Here is a 19,566-nt window from a genome sequence, read left to right on the forward strand (position 1 = left end):
AAATCGAACGTTTTCGATCACAATTCTAGTGATGCAAAGATGACAAGTTAGTTGACACACATGGCAATTTTCTGCCAAAAAATAAACCGAAGCATGCAGTTGTCATGCTTGCCAACTAAATTTGTCATCTTCGCATCCCTACTTGCCATAAAAAACTTTCGATTTTCCATGTAGTCGTACCTTATGGTCGGGCGGTATGAGATTCAAAAAAAATCAGGGTCTTGTGTGTAACTAGTAAGGACAGCTGTCCTCAAGCGGCGCTACTATGCTCTTGAACACGTGGAATTTGTGTCAAAAGAAAATTCGTCCTTGGGCCATAGTTCGAAATTTCTTACCAGTCGTGGAATTTTCTTGTTGAAAAATAACGCTAGGATAATCCTCGGGAAATCCAATTGACTGCCGTGCGGTGCGGGGACCGGCCGCCGTCGTGTTCCCGATTTAACTTCCATCGCATTTCCGCCGTCGTTGTCGGCGCCGACGACTCTTCCCTTCCACACCACCGTGCGGCTGCCGCTCCTCGCCTCGTCCCCATCTCGCCGAAGACCCCACGGCCGCGGCAGGTCCCGGTCCTCGCCTCGCCCATTTCAGGCCGACTGGTCGACGGGGAGCGAGATGAAGCCGTACAGGACCAGACGACCCCACAGCCCGACGGTACTGGCGGAGGCGGTCGGCGATGGAGGGAAGCAGCCGCCGCCCCGGCAGCGCGAGGGCGTCGCTCAAGGTGGTGCTGCTCCACGGCAGCCTCGACATCTGGGTGCGCGACGCGGGGGGCCTCCCCGACATGGGCGTGCTCTACAAGAAGTTCGGCGACCTCCTCGGCCGGCGCCTCGTCGGCTCCGTCGCCGACATGGTGCCCAGCGCCTCGATGACGAGCGACCCGTACGTCACCGTCCAGGTCTCCGCCGCCACCGTCGCCCGCACCTACGTCGTGCCCAACAGCGAGGACCCCGTGTGGGCGCAGAACTTCGTGGTGCCCGTCGGCCACGAGGCGGCCGAGGTCCAGTTCGCCGTCAAGGACAGCGACGTCTTCGGCAGCCAGTTCATCGGCGCTGCGGCCATCCCCGCCGAGCAGCTCCTCTGCGGGGACAAGATCGAGGGCGCCTATCCTCTGCTGGATCCCAATGGCAAGCCGTGCGCTCCGGGCGCAGTGCTGCGGCTCTCCATACAGTACACCCCGGTGGCTCGCCTCACAGCGTACCACTGTGGTGTCACTGCTGGGCCGGACAGCCATGGGGTGCCAAATGCATACTTTCCTCTGCGCCGTGGCATGAAGGTGACCCTCTACCAGGATGCACATGTGCCCGAGGGCTGTCTCCCGGACATCCGGCTTGACAATGGGCTGCAATACCAACATGGGCAATGTTGGCGCGACATGTACACCGCCATAATCCAGGCGCGGCGGCTGATTTACGTCGCCGGGTGGTCGGTGTTCCACACCATCCGCCTCGTAAGGGACGGGGCCGAGGAGGTGCCGTCACTTGGGGACCTGTTGAAGATGAAGTCACAGGAAGGAGTGAGGGTGTTGCTTCTTGTATGGGACGATCCAACATCGGATACTATTATCGGCAGAACGGTATGAGTTACTCATAGTCATAGAGTCCAAAACTGCTGTGTTGAGGCAATTTTGCATTCAAGATGAAAATTGTAGTGCAACCAATCTCCCAGTAATAGTTATTACTTGCAAATTTTAAGCTGCTAAACAGGTTAAAGATATAGCACAGCCTATATTTGTTTGCAATAGAAAGCGGTTCACAGGTTTCTTAATTAATATGTGCTGCAAATTCACCATTATATCTGTGGTTATCATCTGGAAATGATTAGCTAAAATATGCAGTTGTAACATAGGTAGTATAATATTCCGAAGATATTTCTCAGTATTGTCCAAAATTTGTTGGAGAGAAGTATTGTCCAAATTTCCATGATATATTTTCATTAGATACATGTACACTTTTAGTTTCCTATTTTTACTTCTGATGAAAGAATTTATGTAGACCTCCTAATCAAAATTTTATTATAGGATGGATATATGCGAACACGAGATGAGGAGACACGTAGATTCTTCAAGCACTCTCCGGTTCAAATATTGCTTTGCCCAAGATCTGCTGGGAAACGTCACAGCTGGGTGAAACAGAAGGTTATCCCTATTATTATGTCATATAACCATTTTGCTTATCTGTTATTGTAGATTATCTTTTGTTGGAGACTGAAAGTATTATGTTCAGTGCACCTAGCTAATGTGTGTGATTTTAGTTTGTGTGCCATCCATTATTTTTGCAACCTTAAAGTTATATTATGCTGCTGTCTTATATTACTTCAGAATATCAGTTCTTACTATTTACTACCTCCGTCCCAAATTATAAAATGTTTTGGTAGGCTATATTTTAGCCTACCGAAACATCTTATAATTTGGGGCGGAGGAAGTATTATTTAACCAGGAAACTAAAATATATAGCTGCACAATATTTAAATTATTTTTGTATTTATTTTATGAAGTAATCTTGTATTGTATCAATTCTTCAGTGCCATTTATTTATCATATGAAGGTTTTGATTACTAGGAAACAGGAACAACATATAGTCATCATCAGAAAACAGTTATCGTGGATGCTGATGCTGGCGGTAATAGGAGAAAAATAATTGCTTTTATTGGAGGCCTTGATTTATGTGGTGGACGCTACGATATACCTGGGCACCCTCTGTTTCGGACTCTTCAAACTTTGCACAAGGAGGATTATCACAATCCAAACTTTGCTGTAAGTGTTCTACTCCTTTGTCATGTACTACTTGTGTGTTACTGGAGTCTTCTTTTTTTCCGCCTTATGTGCTGTTCGCTTTTTAATCATTGAAAGTAGATCATCTTAGGACAGGAAGAATAATTGCATCCTGTCTTCTGCTCAGTGTTTATTCAAATCGCTGTTCTGAAAGTAATTATCCTTGTCATCTGTTTGCAGGCGGTTGATGCTCGTGGCCCAAGGGAACCATGGCATGACTTGCATTCGAAAATCGACGGTCCAGCAGCTTATGACGTTCTAAAGAATTTTGAGGAGCGTTGGTTGAAGGCATCGAAACGCCATGGTATTAAGAAATTCGGAAAATCATATGATGACGCACTTCTCAGTATTGAAAGAATACCTGATATCATAGACATTAACGACACATTATATTTTAGCGACAACGATCCTGAGGCATGGCATGTTCAGGTACTTGCAAAATTCTGTAACTGAAGAATCTCTCTTTTCGAATGAGAAACTCAAGAATCAAGGGTTTTCCTTGCTTCTTGTTTCAACTTTCAGGCTTTTAACTCTTTTGTACTTTGATATTCAGGTGTTTCGATCTATTGATTCCAACTCTGCCAAGGGATTTCCAAAGGATCCACGAGAAGCAACCAGAAAGGTCACTGAATCAATTAGAGCAGCAACACCCGCTAACATTATGTAATGCAGTTTGCGTGCTTTTAACTAACACTCCTGTTTTGGCTAACAGAATCTTGTTTGTGGAAAGAATGTACTAATTGATATGAGCATACACACAGCTTATGTGAATGCCATCCGGGCAGCCCAACACTTTATTTATATTGAGAATCAGTACTTCATAGGTTCTTCATTCGATTGGGATTCAAACAAAGATATTGGTAAGCATGTACTTTGTAGTTTTCTCATTGTTCTTTTACATGAACGTAATGCATAGTCACCCTCCTTTCATGAAAAGTTGTGTATGCTTGGTTCTCAGCCTAATCTTAGACATGCTACATGCCACAGTATCTTCGGTTGTGTCTGTTTGATTGCTACAATGGCGGCTTATTACACTTTATTATTCATATGATCTATGCGTCTTAGGCTCGCCACAAGTGTGGCGCTGATATTTATAGTCATGCTTTGTCTAAGGGAGTCTTAGGCTCAGCTATAGTCACACTAGTTGTTCAAGGTTAACCAGGACACAATTAAGTTTTGGCAATGTGTGGCTTGCACAAAAGTGTGGCCAACAAAATTGGAGTCACAAGTGCGGCAAAAAGTTATGCCTATGACAAGTGCGGCAAAAAGTGGTAAGCCATACCTGTGGCTAGGAATCAAGCACATACCTGAGATCACCTAATTACTGTGGCTCGAGAAAAGTTTGGTGCGGCAAATTGTGCTGTTGTGGACAACCAAACAGCCCTAGTTTAGCTATGGCAAAGTTAGCTTGAAACCAAAACAAGTCCTAATTAGCATGTAGTGCATTTCTCTCCACCTTTGGATTCAGTGTTCTTCTTATGTAAATACAGAATACACCAAATTCTTTGATTGACCACTCAAGATTGCGATATGTTGTCTTTCAGGGGCTAACAATCTAGTACCAATTGAAATTGCTCTCAAAATTGCAACCAAAATTAAGGTGAACGAAAGGTTCTCTGCATACATAGTGCTTCCTATGTGGCCTGAGGGTAAACCAACTGGTCACATAGCACAAAGAATTCTGTACTGGCAGGTTAGACTGGGCACCTTTGTTTGTGCCATGTTACTTGTTTATTCATTATGGAGCATCTCGGTTCATTTATATTGTGGAATCACTAATTTTCTCTCTTCCTCTGGCATTATAGAACAAAACAATGCAAATGATGTACGAGATAATATATAGAGCCTTGAAAGAAGCAGGTTTGGATGATGTATATGAGCCTCAGGATTATTTGGTCTTCTTTTGTCTTGGCAATCGTGAAGCTTCTGACAGTCCTAGCGCTTCAAGCACAGCAGATAGTCCTCAGGTGAGAATGATGTCTTGTTTTCCTTTTAAGTCTGAACACATTGTGCTTGTGATCCCTGGCTGTTTTGATTCATCCCAGGAAGGTTGAAGTATTTGAGTTTTCAGTTGTAATATAATACTGTAGTAGAGTAGTGACATGCGTCGAGCTTAATGGCCTTCACCTGGACAGAACTTGACAGTTCTGTGTTTGTCTCAGAAAAGTACTGACATGGTTCTATTAGCCTCTATGATCCATGATGCACGACAATGCCAAAGGTTCAGATCCTTTTTTGTCTCTTGCTTCAGAAGTTTGCAAGCGGGAGGCTCGCGAATACCCCCATACATTACAAGCATACAAAAGTCAACCTTGTATACTTTTTAATGAGATCAACATAGGATTGACTTTTGATAGCCCTATATGTGGGTTTCGCAGGATGCCCACCTACATCCTTACAGCATATGTGTTTTATTTTGAATAGCCATGTGGCATTAGTTCTGAAAGGAGATTGGTATAAGGTCTTGTGATTTTTGTCATATTTTCTTTGACCTTGGACGGAGTAATCATTTACACTCCACTGTTTAGGAACAAGCTAGGGAAAATAGGAGGTTCATGGTGTATGTACATTCAAAGGGCATGATTGTGGACGATGAATATGTGATAATTGGATCAGCTAATATCAACCAGAGGTCCATGGAAGGAACCAGAGACACTGAGATTGCTATGGGAGCGTATCAACCACAGTACACCTGGGCAAATAAAATTTCTGCCCCCCGTGGACAGGTAATCCTGTGATGCCTCATTTTTCATGCTCGTGCTTCTGCATAACATTTCTTGGTACTTGTAGGACTGGCATGTCTTCATTGGCTGATTGGCTCTGTTTTCTATCTGCCGTTTTTGCCATTACATGATATCAGATTGATATTTACATTTTCTTATTATTTATTGGAATACTACGAATGACACTAGGCACTTGTGATGCCAATTCTACTACTCAGCTTTTGATGCATTTTAAGTTAAATAATTTAGTGGGTTATATGACACAGCTGATATATCTGGAATCGTTGTCTAAATCAAATTTGTGTAGGTTTATGGGTACAGAATGTCGCTCTGGGCCGAGCATATTGGAGCTATCGAGGACGACTTCAACCATCCAGAGAGCATACAGTGCATGAGGCGGGTTCGACATCTCGGGGAACATAACTGGGATCAGTTCGCTGCCAATGAGGTGACTGAGATGAGAGGCCACCTCTTGAAGTACCCTGCAAGTGTTAACCGTGAAGGCAAGGTGAAACCTTTGCCAGGATGCGCGACATTCCCAGACATGGGCGGGAACATTTGTGGCTCTGTCCCCTTTACACTCATCCATGATAACCTCACAATATGAATTTGGTTGTGCAAGTACGTATAGTTGCTAGTGATTTCTGGGGTAGCCTGGACAAGTAAAATGGCAATTGTATATCTTGGATGTTGTTAAGGACGAGCCGTGGGAATTGTTAGTTATGTTCTTCGAGTAGTATGATGTTAGTTGCCCAAAGCTATGATCCAAATAAGTTAAGATTTTTTTCATACCAACACTTGGTACAAATATGATTGGATTTTTTAAAACATATTTTGAGCCAAAAAAATTGAGTGAGCAACTAAAACTACAAATATTAGTGGTTTTAACTAGCAAGATGAAGTGGTCGTCAATTTTGCCATGTGTGCACTTACAAGCGGGGCTCGCCCATTAGGAATCGTGTAAACAATTTTTTTTCCAGGAAATCTTGCAATCTATTCATCTACTGTCAAGGTAGTGCAAAGAACACCAGAAGTAAAAATTACATTCAGATCCGTAGACCACCTACCGACGAGTATAAACACTGGAGTGAGCTGAAGGCGTGCTGCCAGCATCGCCCCTCTCGTCGGAGTAGGGCAAACCATAATGGTAAGTGTTATGTGCAAAATCCTCTATATGCAGAATCGCCCCCAATTGTTGATGGTTTGTGCAATTTCGTCTGTCACAACCATGCCCGAAAACTCTCTTGTGATCCCTCTCTGAAAATTGGTACTCCTCTATCCGGAATTACTTGTCGCTCAAACTGTAGATACACACGTTTCCCAACTCAAAATATCTGATCGTTTGGCACGAGAATAACCAGTCGTACGCACCTCCTGCAGCTCTCGTACAGCTCTCCCGGACGCAAGCGCAACGCCACAGTTTGGCACGTACAGACGCGGCAGTTCATGTCACATCCATCCGCCCACGTGAACCCGCTGTGCTGATGCTTGATGCTCCGTGTCACCCCGTCCCCGGGCAGGCACCTGAAAAGCTAGCAGCGAGCGCCTGCGCCCCCGTCCTCGGCATGGCCCTCCTAGCGGCAAAATTTCGTGTATTGACCATTTTCGTATTTTATGTCAACCCGACGGTAGGATTCTACCGCCAGTCAGCGGGCTGACGTGGAAAAAGGACCCTACCGCCAGTCAACCCGACGGTAGGATTCGAAAACCTACCGCCGGCCCCCTGGCGGTAGGGTCCTGGGGTGGATAAGGTTGAAAGGGGCTGGTGTGTGGGCCCCACCATCACTCTTCTTCCCCGTGGTCAGCTCCTCCGCTTTGTCTTTCCTCCCACCCAAACACCCCCTAGATCCACTCTAGTTGCTTGAGATTTCACCGGTGGATCTGGAGCATTTTCATCCCCAAGGTACCTCTCCTACTTCCCCTCATTTTGATTGGTTGAAATTGTTAGAAGAATAATCGAGAGAGAATCGAGAGAGACAACAAATGATTCAACCAACACTTTATTCCATCAGATTGGTTACATATATAACATGTGAAAAGGTGCCTTCTGGGTGAAGACACAACCCTCCAGGAGCAACCGTCGTGCGGTCGCCAAAAGTGGAAGAGTGGGGATTAACCTTAATTAACATTTAGTTAATTAATCTTAGCACTCCCCCTAATCACCACCTGACCATGCATAATCATCATGTTGATTATAGGCTCCTCCAAAAACCACATGGAAAAAATATGAGGAGATAGGTGTTTGATATGTTGCTAAAACTCCTTCAAACCTAGTGGGAAAATAAGGAGAAAATGATGCAACATATAATGGTTATTGTCTCTTTGAACTAAATACGAGAAAACTCATAGAGTTTAGAGGACAATAAATATGTCACATATACTTTCTTAAAAACCCCGGTGGGGAAAACAGAAAATATAACATATGGTCTTGTGTTGATATTACCTCATTAAAAACCTTTATGAGAACCTATAAAGTAAACTCATAAAGGGAAAAAGAGTATGATATGATGCTTTTAACAGGAACAATTCAGGAAGATACTCCCCCTGATTCTTGCATATTCTGAAGCCGTCAAATACCAACTCCATGAACATATTTCTGGAATGTATAAGTTGGTAGAGACTGTTGGGGAACGTTGCAGAAAATAAAAAAAATTCTACGCTTTCACCAAGATCAATCTATGAGTTCATCTAGCAACGAGAGAAAGGAGTGCATCTACATACCCTTGTAGATCGCGAGCGGAAGTGTTCAAGAGGACGGGGTTGAGGGAGTCGTACTCGTCGTGATCCAAATCACCGGAGATCCTAGCGCCGAACGGACGACACCTCCGCGTTCAACACACGTACGGTCAGGTAGATGTCTCCTCCTTCTTGATCCAGCAAGGGGGAAGGAGAGGTTGACGGAGATCCAGCAGCACGACGGCGTGGTGGTGGATGCAGCAGTGATCTCGGCAGGGCTTCGCCGAGTTTCTACAAGAGGGAGAGGTGTAGCAATGGGAGAGGGAGGCGCCAAGAGCATGGGTGCGGCTGCCCTCCCTCCCCCCTCTTTATATAGACCCCCTAGGGGGGGCGGCCCTAGGAGATGGGATCTCCAAGGGGGGCGGCGGCCAGGGGGAAACTTGCCCCCCAAGCCAGGTGGAGGCGCCCCCCACCCTAGGGTTTCCAACCCTAAGCACAGGGGGGCCCAAGGGGGGGGGGGCGCACCAGCCCACCAGGGGCTGGTTCCCCTCCCACTTCAGCCCATGGGGCCCTCCGGGATAGGTGGCCCCACCCGGTGGACCCCCGGGACCCTTCCGGTGGTCCCGGTACAATACCGGTGACCCCCGAAACTTTCCCGATGGCCAAAACCTGACTTCCTATATATAATTCTTCACCTCCGGACCATTCCGGAACTCCTCGTGATGTCCGGGATCTCATCCGGGACTCCGAACAACTTTCGGGTTGCTGCATACTAATATCTCTTCAACACTAGCGTCACCGAACCTTAAGTGTGTAGACCCTACGGGTTCGAGAGACATGCAGATATGACCGAGACGCCTCTCCAGTCAATAACCAACAGCGGGATCTGGATACCCATGTTGGCTCCCACATACTCCTCGATGATCTCATCGGATGAACCACGATGTCGAGGATTCATTCAACCCCGTATACAATTCCCTTTGTCAATCGGTATGTTACTTGCCCGAGACTCGATCGTCTGTATCCCAATACCTCGTTTAATCTCGTTACCGGCAAGTCACTTTACTTGTACCGTAATGCATGATCCCATGACCAGACACTTGGTCATATTGAGCTCATTATGATGATGCATTACCGAGTGGGCCCAGAGATACCTCTCCGTCATACGGAGTGACAAATCCCAGTCTCGATTCGTGCCAACCCAACAGACACTTTCGGAGATACCCGTAGTGCACCTTTATAGTCACCCAGTTATGTTGTGACGTTTGGCACACCCAAAGCACTCCTACGGTATCTGGGAGTTGCACAATCTCATGGTCTAAGGAAATGATACTTGACATTTGGAAAAACTCTAGCTAAACGAACTACACGATCTTTGAGCTATGCTTAGGATTGGTTCTTGTCCATCACATCATTCTCCTAATGATGTGATCCCGTTATCAACGACATCCAATGCCCATAGTCAGGAAACCATGACTATCTGTTGATCAACGAGCTAGTCAACTAGAGGCTTACTAGGGACACGTTGTGGTCTATGTATTCACACGTGTATTACGATTTTCGGATAACACAGTTATAGCATGAATAACAGACAATTATCATGAACAAAGAAATATAATAATAACCATTTTATTATTGCCTCTAGGGCATATTTGCAACAGTCTCCCACTTGCACTAGAGTCAATATTATAGTTACATTGTGATGAATCGAACATCCATAGCGTTCTGGTGTTGATCATGTTTTGCCCCGGGGAGAGGTTTAGTCAACGGATCTGCTACATTCAGGTCCGTATGTACTTTACAAATATCTATGTCTCCATCTTGAACATTTTCACGTATGGAGTTGAAGCGACGCTTGATGTGCCTGGTCTTCTTGTGAAACCTGGGCTCCTTGGCAAGTGCAATAGCTCCAGTGTTTGTCATAGAAGAGTGCGATCGGCCCCGACGCATTGGGTATGACTCCTAGGTCGGTGATGAACTCCTTAACCCAGATTGCTTCATGCGCTGCCTCCGAGGCTGCCATGTACTCTGCTTCACATGTAGATCCCGCCACGACGCTTTGCTTGCAACTGCACCAGCTTACTGCCCCACCATTCAAAATATACACGTATCCGGTCTGTGACTTAGAGTCATCCAGATCTGTGTCGAAGCTAGCGTCGACGTAACCCTTTACGACGAGCTCTTCGTCACCTCCATAAACGAGAAGCATATCCTTAGTCCTTTTCAGGTACTTTAGGATGTTCTTGACCGATGTCCAGTGTTCCTTGCCGGGATTACTTTGGTACCTTCCTACCAAACTTACGGCAAGGTTTACATCAGGTCTGGTACACAACATGGCATACATAATAGACCCTATGGCTGAGGCATAGGGGATGACACTCATCTCTTCTTTATCTTCTGCCGTGGTCGGGCATCGAGCCGAGCTCAATCTCACACCTTGCAGTACAGGCAAGAACCCTTTCTTGGACTGATCCATATTGAACTTCTTCAATATCTTATCAAGGTATGTGCTTTGTGAAAGACCTATGAGGCATCTCGATCTATCCCTATAGATCTTGATGCCTAATATGTAAGCAGCTTCTCCAAGGTCCTTCATCGAAAAACACTTATTCAAGTAGGCCTTAATGCTGTCCAAAAGTTCTATATCATTTCCCATCAAAAGTATGTCATCTACATATAATATGAGAAATGCTACAGAGCTCCCACTCACTTTCTTGTAAACGCAGGCTTCTCCATAAGTCTGCATAAACCCAAACGCTTTGATTATCTCATCAAAGCGAATGTTCCAACTCCGAGATGCTTGCACCAGCCCATAAATGGATCGCTGGAGCTTGCATACCTTGTTAGCATTCTCAGGGTCGACAAAACCTTCCGGCTGCATCATATACAGTTCTTCCTTAAGATGTCCGTTAAGGAATGCCGTTTTGACGTCTATTTGCCATATCTCATAATCATAGTATGCGGCAACTGCTAACATGATTCGGACGGACTTTAGCTTCGCTACGGGAGAGAATATCTCATCGTAGTCAACCCCTTGAACTTGTCGATAACCCTTAGCGACAAGTCGAGCTTTATAGATGGTAACATTACCATCCACGTCCGTCTTCTTCTTAAAGATCCATTTGTTTTCTATCGCTCGCCGATCATCGGGCAAGTCTGTCAAAGTCCATACTTTGTTTTCATACATGGATCCTATCTCGGATTGCATGGCTTCAAGCCATTTGTTGGAATCTGGGCCCGCCATCGCTTCTTCATAGTTCGAAGGTTCACCGTTCTCTAACAACATGATTTCCAGGATAGGGTTGCCATACCACTCTGGTGTGGAACGTGTTCGTGTGGACCTACGAAGTTCAGTAGTAACTTGATCTGAAGTACCTTGATCATCATCATTAACTTCCTCTTCAGTTGGTGCTGGCACCACAGGAACATCTTCCTGAGCTGCGCTACTCACCGGTTCAAGAGGTAGTACTTCATCAAGCTCTACTTTCCTCCCACTTAATTCTTTCGAGAGAAACTCTTTCTCCAGACAGGACCCGTTCTTGGCAACAAAGATCTTGCCTTCGGATCTGAGGTAGAAGGTATACCCAATGGTTTCCTTAGGGTATCCTATGAAGACACATTTTTCCGACTTGGGTTCGAGCTTTTCAGGTTGAAGTTTCTTGACATAAGCATCGCATCCCCAAACTTTTAGAAACGACAGCTTAGGTTTCTTCCCAAACCATAATTCATATGGTGTCGTCTCAACGGATTTAGACAGTGCCCTATTTAAAGTGAATGTAGCTGTCTCTAGAGTGTATCCCCAAAATGATAGCGGTAAATCGGTAAGAGACATCATAGATCGCACCATATCCAATAAAGTGCGATTATGACGTTCAGACACACCGTTACGCTGAGGTGTTCCAGGCAACGTGAGTTGTGAAACGATTCCACATTTCCTTAAGTGCGTACCAAATTCATGACTTAAATATTCTCCTCCACGATCTGATCGTAAGAACTTTATCTTTCGGTCACGTTGATTCTCTACCTCATTCTGAAATTCCTTGAACTTTTCAAATGTCTCATACTTGTGTTTCATCAAGTAGACATACCCATATCTGCTCAAGTCGTCAGTGAGAGTGAGAACATAACGATATCCTCCGCGAGCCTCAACGCTCATTGGACCGCACACATCAGTATGTATGATTTCCAACAAGTTGGTTGCTCGCTCCATTGTTCCGGAGAATGGAGTCTTGATCATTTTGCCCATGAGGCATGGTTCGCATGTGTCAAATGATTCATAATCGAGAGACTCTAAGAGTCCATCAGCATGGAGCTTCTTCATGCGCTTGACACCAATGTGACCAAGGCGGCAGTGCCACAAGTATGTGGGACTATCGTTATCAACTTTACATCTTTTGGTATTCACACTATGAATATGTGTAACATTACGCTCGAGATTCATTAAGAATAAACCATTCACCAGCGGGGCATGACCATAAAACATATCTCTCATATAAATAGAACAATCATTATTCTTGGATTTAAATGAGTAGCCATCTCGAATTAAACGAGATCCTGATACAATGTTCATGCTCAAAGCTGGTACTAAATAACAATTATTGAGGTTTAAAACTAATCCCGTGGGTAAATTTAGAGGTAGCGTGCCGACGGCGATCACATCGACCTTGGAACCATTCCCGACGCGCATCGTCACCTCGTCCTTCGCCAGTCTCCGCTTATTCCGCAGCTCCTGCTTTGAGTTACAAATATGAGCAACCGCACCGGTATCAAATACCCAAGAGCTACTACGAGTACTGGTAAGGTACATATCAATTACATGTATATCACATATACCTTTGGTTTTGCCGGCCTTCTTGTCCGCTAAGTACTTGGGGCAGTTCCGCTTCCAGTGACCACTTCCCTTGCAATAAAATCACTCAGTTTCAGGCTTGGGTCCATTGCTTGACTTCTTCCCGGCAACTGGCTTACCGGGCGCGGCAACTCCCTTGCCGTCCTTCTTGAAGTTCTTCTTACCCTTGCCTTTCTTGAACTTAGTGGTTTTATTCACCATCAATAGTTGATGTTCCTTTTTGATCTCCCCCTCCGCTGATTTTAGCATTGAATATACCTCAGGAATGGTCTTTTCCATCCCCTGCATATTGAAGTTCATCACAAAGCTCTTGTAGCTCGGTGGGAGCGACTAAAGGATTCTATCAATGATCGCGTCATCTGGGAGATTAACTCCCAGCTGAGTCAAGTGGTTGTGCAACCCAGACATCTTGAGTATGTGTTCACTGACAGAACTATTTTCCTCCATCTTACAGCTGAAGAACTTGTCGGAGACTTCATATCTCTCGACCCGGGCATGAGCTTGGAAAACCATTTTCAGCTCTTCGAATATCTCATATGCTCCGTGTTGCTCAAAACGCTTTTGGAGTCCCGGTTCTAAGCTGTAAAGCATGCCGCACTGAACGAGGGAGTAATCATCAGCACGAGACTGCCAAGCGTTCATAATGTCTTGGTTCTCTGGGATTAGTGCTTCACCTAGCGGCGCTTCTAGGACATAATCTTTCTTGGCAGCTATGAGGATGATCCTCAGGTTCCGGACCCAGTCCGTATAGTTGCTGCCATCATCTTTCAGCTTGGTTTTCTCTAGGAACGCGTTGAAGTTGAGGGTAACGTGGGCCATTTGATCTACAAGACATATTGTAAAGATTTTAGACTAAGTTCATGATAATTAAGTTCATCTAATCAAATTATTTAATGAACTCCCACTCAGATTAGACATCCCTCTAGTCATCTAAGTGAAACATGATCCGAGTCAACTAGGCCATGTCCGATCATCATGTGAGACGGACTAGTTGACGTCGGTGAACATCTCCATGTTGATTGTATCTTCTATACGACTCATGCTCGACCTTTCGGTCCTCCGTGTTCCGAGGCCATGTATGTACATGCTAGGCTCGTCAAGTCAACCTAAGTGTATTGCGTGTGTAAATCTGGCTTACACCCATTGTATTCGAACTTTAGGATCTATCACACCCGATCATCACGTGGTGCTTCGAAACAACGAACCTTCGCAACGGTGCACAGTTAGGGGGAACACTTTTCTTGAAATTATTATGAGGGGTCATCTTATTTACTACCGTCGTTCTAAGTAAACAAGATGAAAAACATGATAAACATCACATACAATCAAATAGTGACATGATATGGCTAATATCATATAGCTCCTTTGATCTCCATCTTCGGGGCTCCATGATCATCTTCGTCACCGGCATGATACCATGATCTCCATCATCATGATCTCCATCATCGTGTCTTCATGAAGTTGTCACGCCAACGACTACTTCTACTTCTATGGCTAACGCGTTTAGCAATAAAGTAAAGTAATTTACATGGCGTTCTTCAATGACACGCAGGTCATACAAAATAATAAAGACAACTCCTATGGCTCCTGCCGGTTGTCATACTCATCGACATCCAAGTCGTGATTCCTATTACAAGAACATGATCTCATACATCACATATATATCATTCATCATTCATCACAACTTTTGGCCATATCACATCACAAATCATATGCTGCAAAAACAAGTTAGACGTCCTCTAAGTGTTGTTGCATGTTTTACGTGGCTGCAATAGGGTTCTAGCAAGAACGTTTTCTTACCTACGTAAAAGCCACAACGTGATTTGCCAACTTCTATTTACCCTTCATAAGGACCCTTTTCATCGAATCCGCTCCAACTAAAGTGGGAGAGACAGACACCCGCTAGCCACCTTATGCAACTAGTGCATGTCAGTCGGTGGAACCTGTCTCACGTAAGCGTATGTGTAAGGTCGGTCCGGGCTGCTTCATCCCACAATACCGCTGAAGCAAAATAAGACTAGTAGTGGCAAGAAAGTTGACAACATCTACGCCCACAACAAATTTGTGTTCTACTCGCGCAAAGAGAACTACGCATAGACCTAGCTCATGATGCCACTGTTGGGGAACATTGCAGAAAATAAATTTTTTTCTATGCTTTCACCAAGATCAATCTATGAGTTCATCTAGCAATGAGAGAAAGGAGTGCATCTACATACCCTTGTAGATTGCGAGCGGAAGCGTTCAAGAGAACGGGGTTGAGGGAGTCGTACTCGTCGTGATCCAAATCACCGGAGATCCTAGCGCTGAACGGACGGCACCTCCACATTCAACACACATACGGTCAGGTAGACGTCTCCTCCTTCTTGATCCAGCAAGGGGGAAGGAGAGGTTGACGGAGATCCAGCAGCACGATGGCGTGGTGGTGGATGCAGCAGTGATCTCGGCAGGGCTTCGCCGAGCTTCTACGAGAGGGAGAGGTGTAGCAATGGGAGAGGGAGGCTCCAAGAGCATGGGTGCGGCTGCCCTCCCTCCCCCCTCTTTATATAGGCCCCCCTAAGGGGGCGCCGGCCCTAGGAGATGGGATCTCCAAGGGGAGGGGGGCAGGGGGAAACTTACCCCCCAAGCCAGGTGGAGGCGCCCCCCACCCTAGGGTTTCCAACCCTAAGCGCAGGGGGGCCCAAGGGGGAGGGGGCGCACCAGCCCACCAGGGGCTGGTTCCCCTCCCACTTCAGCCCATGGGGCCCTCCGGTATAGGTGGCCCCACCCGGTGGACCCCCGGGACCCTTCCGGTGGTCCCAGTACAATACCGGTGACCCCCGAAACTTTTCCGATGGCCAAAACCTGACTTCCTATATATAATTCTTCACCTACGGACCATTCCGGAACTCCTCTAATGTCTGGGATCTCATCCGGGACTCCGAACAACTTTCGGGTTACTGCATACTAATATCTCTTCAACCCTAGCGTCACCGAACCTTAAGTGTGTAGACCCTACGGGTTCGGGAGACATGGAGACATGACCGAGACGCCTCTCCGGTCAATAACCAACAGCGGGATCTGGATACCCATGTTGGCTCCCACATACTCCTCGATGATCTCATCGGATGAACCATGATGTCACTCAATCAACCCCGTATACAATTCCCTTTGTCAATCGGTACGTTACTTGCCCGAGACTCGATCGTCGGTATCCTAATACCTCATTTAATCTCGTTACCGGCAAGTCACTTTACTCATACCATAATGCATGATCCGGTGACCAGACACTTGGTCACATTGAGCTCATTATAATGATGCATTACCAAGTGGGTCCAGAGATACCTCTCCGTCATACGGAGTGACAAATCCTAGTCTCGATTCGTGCCAACCCAACAGACACTTTCGGAGATACCCATAGTGCACCTTTATAGTCACCCAGTTACGTTGTGATTTTTGGCACACCCAAAGCACTCCTACGGTATCCGGGAGTTGCACAATCTCATGTTCTAAGGAAATGATACTTGACATTTGGAAAAACTCTAGCTAAACGAACTACACGATCTTTGAGCTATGCTTAGGATTGGGTCTTGTCCATCACATCATTCTCCTAATGATGTGATCCCGTTATCAACGACATCCAATGCCCATAGTCAGGAAACCATGACTATCTGTTGATCAATGAGCTAGTCAACTAGAGGCTTACTAGGGACACGTTGTGGTCTATGTATTCACACGTGTATTACGATTTCCGGATAACACAGTTATAGCATGAATAACAGACAATTATCATGAACAAAGAAATATAATAATAACCATTTTATTATTGCCTCTATGGCATATTTCCAACAGAGACTTGGTGAACAAATTAGTCGCATGATTTGACTTGCAAGATATGCAATATAGCGATATTGCTTATTATGTAACCTGTTTGCATCCAGGCAACACAAGAAACATTATCATTAAGATAATGGTTGGTGGATGTAGCCATGAGGTCTGTTTCGAAGACTCCTCATGAGGGGGCTACTACACCTAGGAGGAACACTACGCTTGTCTACGATCTGACATAGTAGGGATATGATCGATGTATCCAACAATATCGGTGTTCACATTTCTGTGAAACTGAAAAACCAGGACAAGATGTTTGATGCCTTTGGAGATACCGAAAGATATTCTTAAGTCCCAACCAATTGTGTTTGGTGGTCCAATGGCATTATGGAACGTTGAGTTCCAATATCTTATTTCCATCATCTCTTGGTCTAAATAGATCTTTCTCTACGTCTAGAGAATGAACTACCATGAGAGTTGTGGATGGATAAGATTTGTCCACAATGAATTTCTCCAATATATTTTGAATATAGACAATGCAGTATACCATAATGTATGAATGAAGGTGCTCAAGTTTTAGTAACGAGCGGTATTTTGGTTTACCAAATCCTTCATTTAAAACTCCGTCATTTAGATGGTTACATGTGTCATCATTGCAGACACACAAACATGGATAATCATCCTTGTAGTAGTAATCCTTGTGTATAAGGATCTAACTACATCGGTTGTACCATATGTACCGACAACAATAAGTCTTATGGTGACTTACTAATTTTACACAATGCATGTTGCATTTTATATTTCGATTCAGAATTGAGGTTCCGCCGGGAACCATCTATGTAATCACTACATCTATCAACTGCAAAGATAGATGATTTTGAACTGCCAATGATATAAATTATCGGAGAGAGATTCCACCTCTGGAGAATAGTTGGGTATCTGCGTGAACCCTTGTGCTACAATACTTGCTCTTTGTTTCACCACCTCCTTGTTCTCAATTCTGTTCCCAAAAGAAAACTGGTTCAGGTATTGCTTATGAATACCTTTCCATTATTGAGCAAGATCATTTCTACCTAGATTATATCCTTTGCTTGAGTTTAGTCCGAGTGTTGTTCACACTTTGCCATGGCCATGGTCTTTGGATCTGAATCACTTGAAAGGTTTTTTCAATCTAGTTGAGAAATGTATGTCAACAATTGTAGACTTCCGGTTATATGTTTCTCCAGAATTTGTATATCAATGTATAGTTGATGGAAATATCGTTACCCATAGTGACTGCTCGCGATTTCCCAATGCGATTGAGTCGGGTATTCCGATGTCCCGGTCATTTTGTGCACTATGACCTGGGTTGGTGGAGGTTTCCCGTCCACTGGGTGTATACTACCCATCAGGTGTCTGTCAACGTGAAGTTGACTTGCATTTACTGATTCACATGCCTTGATATCCTTGCTTGCGAGAAGCTGAATCCTGATGTACTATTGTCGTACTTCTCCCCTTGTTGCTTTGAACAGGGAGTTGAGTGGTTTTAGTTGGTACCTCCACTCTTTCCGACATATTTTTTAGGATTTTAGGATTGTATGACACCTTTATAGCCAGTAAATGAATCTGGCAAGTTATTTGCAATGTCTTGCAAATCTTCTGAATGCATGGTTCAGAACTTTGAGTACGTGGACTTGAGGCAGAAATGTGTTGAACATTCCACTAATTTCCTGGCATTCTTTATGGTACTTGAAATCCCCCCTAATGCCTGGAAATGTTCCTCATTGAATTAGCATACTGGCCTTAAATAATTCCCCATGCGAGGGGCTTTAGGTATTGACGTAAATACAATTATTCCTCACATAGATCCCAACTATATGTTAAGGGGCCAATGATGTATGCCGGGTGGTGATATCGGTATGCAACCAAATTACCGCAGATAGGAAATACTTGGTAGATATCCACACATATCAAAAATATAGGGGAATAATATTATGCAGTTCTGTCATGAGCGTGTAAAACTGCATGACTCCAAAGTAAAGATAATGCAATGAGCTTAACTCTTTGTATAGGATTCTACCAAACCATTTTGAGTCTAGACATTAGGATAAATTGCTAAACTTCAATCCAAGGGCCATAGAGAAGGCACTCAAGGAGAATGCTGCAATGTTATCCATTCGATTTGCTTGAAATCGATGTCAGGATAATGAGCCAATGGTTTCGTGTGAATAAAGCACACACTTAAGACCATCATGTAGATATGTCTTTTAGAACCATGGAATATCTGAATAGTCTAGTCAATGGATGGGAAGAGCTACTTACCTCAACTTGATGCATTCAAGGAGTCTGAGTGGTTCAGTGTAGACTTTAAGGTGTGCGAGCCTTCAAATGAGCTTCCCTGTGTCACTTGTAGTGCACATAAAATCCAAATGGTGTTAGAATTTAGCATCATAATAATCATAAACTATAGGAGTTGTTGATAGTTTCGGTTTCAACCCAATGTCTCGATGACCAATGCGAGTATGCCAAGTTTTTCATGTACAAGACATTTTGGAAAACTATCTTGGGCGCAACATGTGCTACGGGTTTTGTAGTATGTGTAGTACAATCCAAATGATACATAGAGAATGTGCTTGCCATATCCGTTGCATATGGTAAAGAGAATGTATTTCTCTTTCTTGCCATCATAAGTTTCACAATGGAAACCATTTTGACGAATATCTCTATAGCTTAGTAGGGTACGAGTTAAACTTGGGAAGCAATGA

At 44.6% G+C, this 19,566-nt stretch overlaps 1 protein-coding gene across 1 annotated transcript; it reads left to right on the forward strand.

Moving 5' to 3' along the window:
- Positions 1-474: 474 nt before the first annotated feature.
- Positions 475-6,288, forward strand: LOC119349274 (phospholipase D beta 1-like). Its single transcript, XM_037617300.1, has 10 exons — positions 475-1,573; positions 2,018-2,134; positions 2,558-2,752; positions 2,951-3,199; positions 3,324-3,392; positions 3,483-3,630; positions 4,315-4,463; positions 4,576-4,737; positions 5,299-5,496; positions 5,801-6,288. Exons 1-10 carry the CDS (start codon positions 674-676, stop codon positions 6,098-6,100), a joined length of 2,487 nt encoding a protein of 828 aa, XP_037473197.1. The 5' UTR covers positions 475-673; the 3' UTR covers positions 6,101-6,288.
- Positions 6,289-19,566: the final 13,278 nt, after the last annotated feature.

Source organism: Triticum dicoccoides, chromosome 1B (assembly GCF_002162155.2).
Source record: "Triticum dicoccoides isolate Atlit2015 ecotype Zavitan chromosome 1B, WEW_v2.0, whole genome shotgun sequence".
NCBI lineage: Eukaryota > Viridiplantae > Streptophyta > Magnoliopsida > Poales > Poaceae > Triticum > Triticum dicoccoides.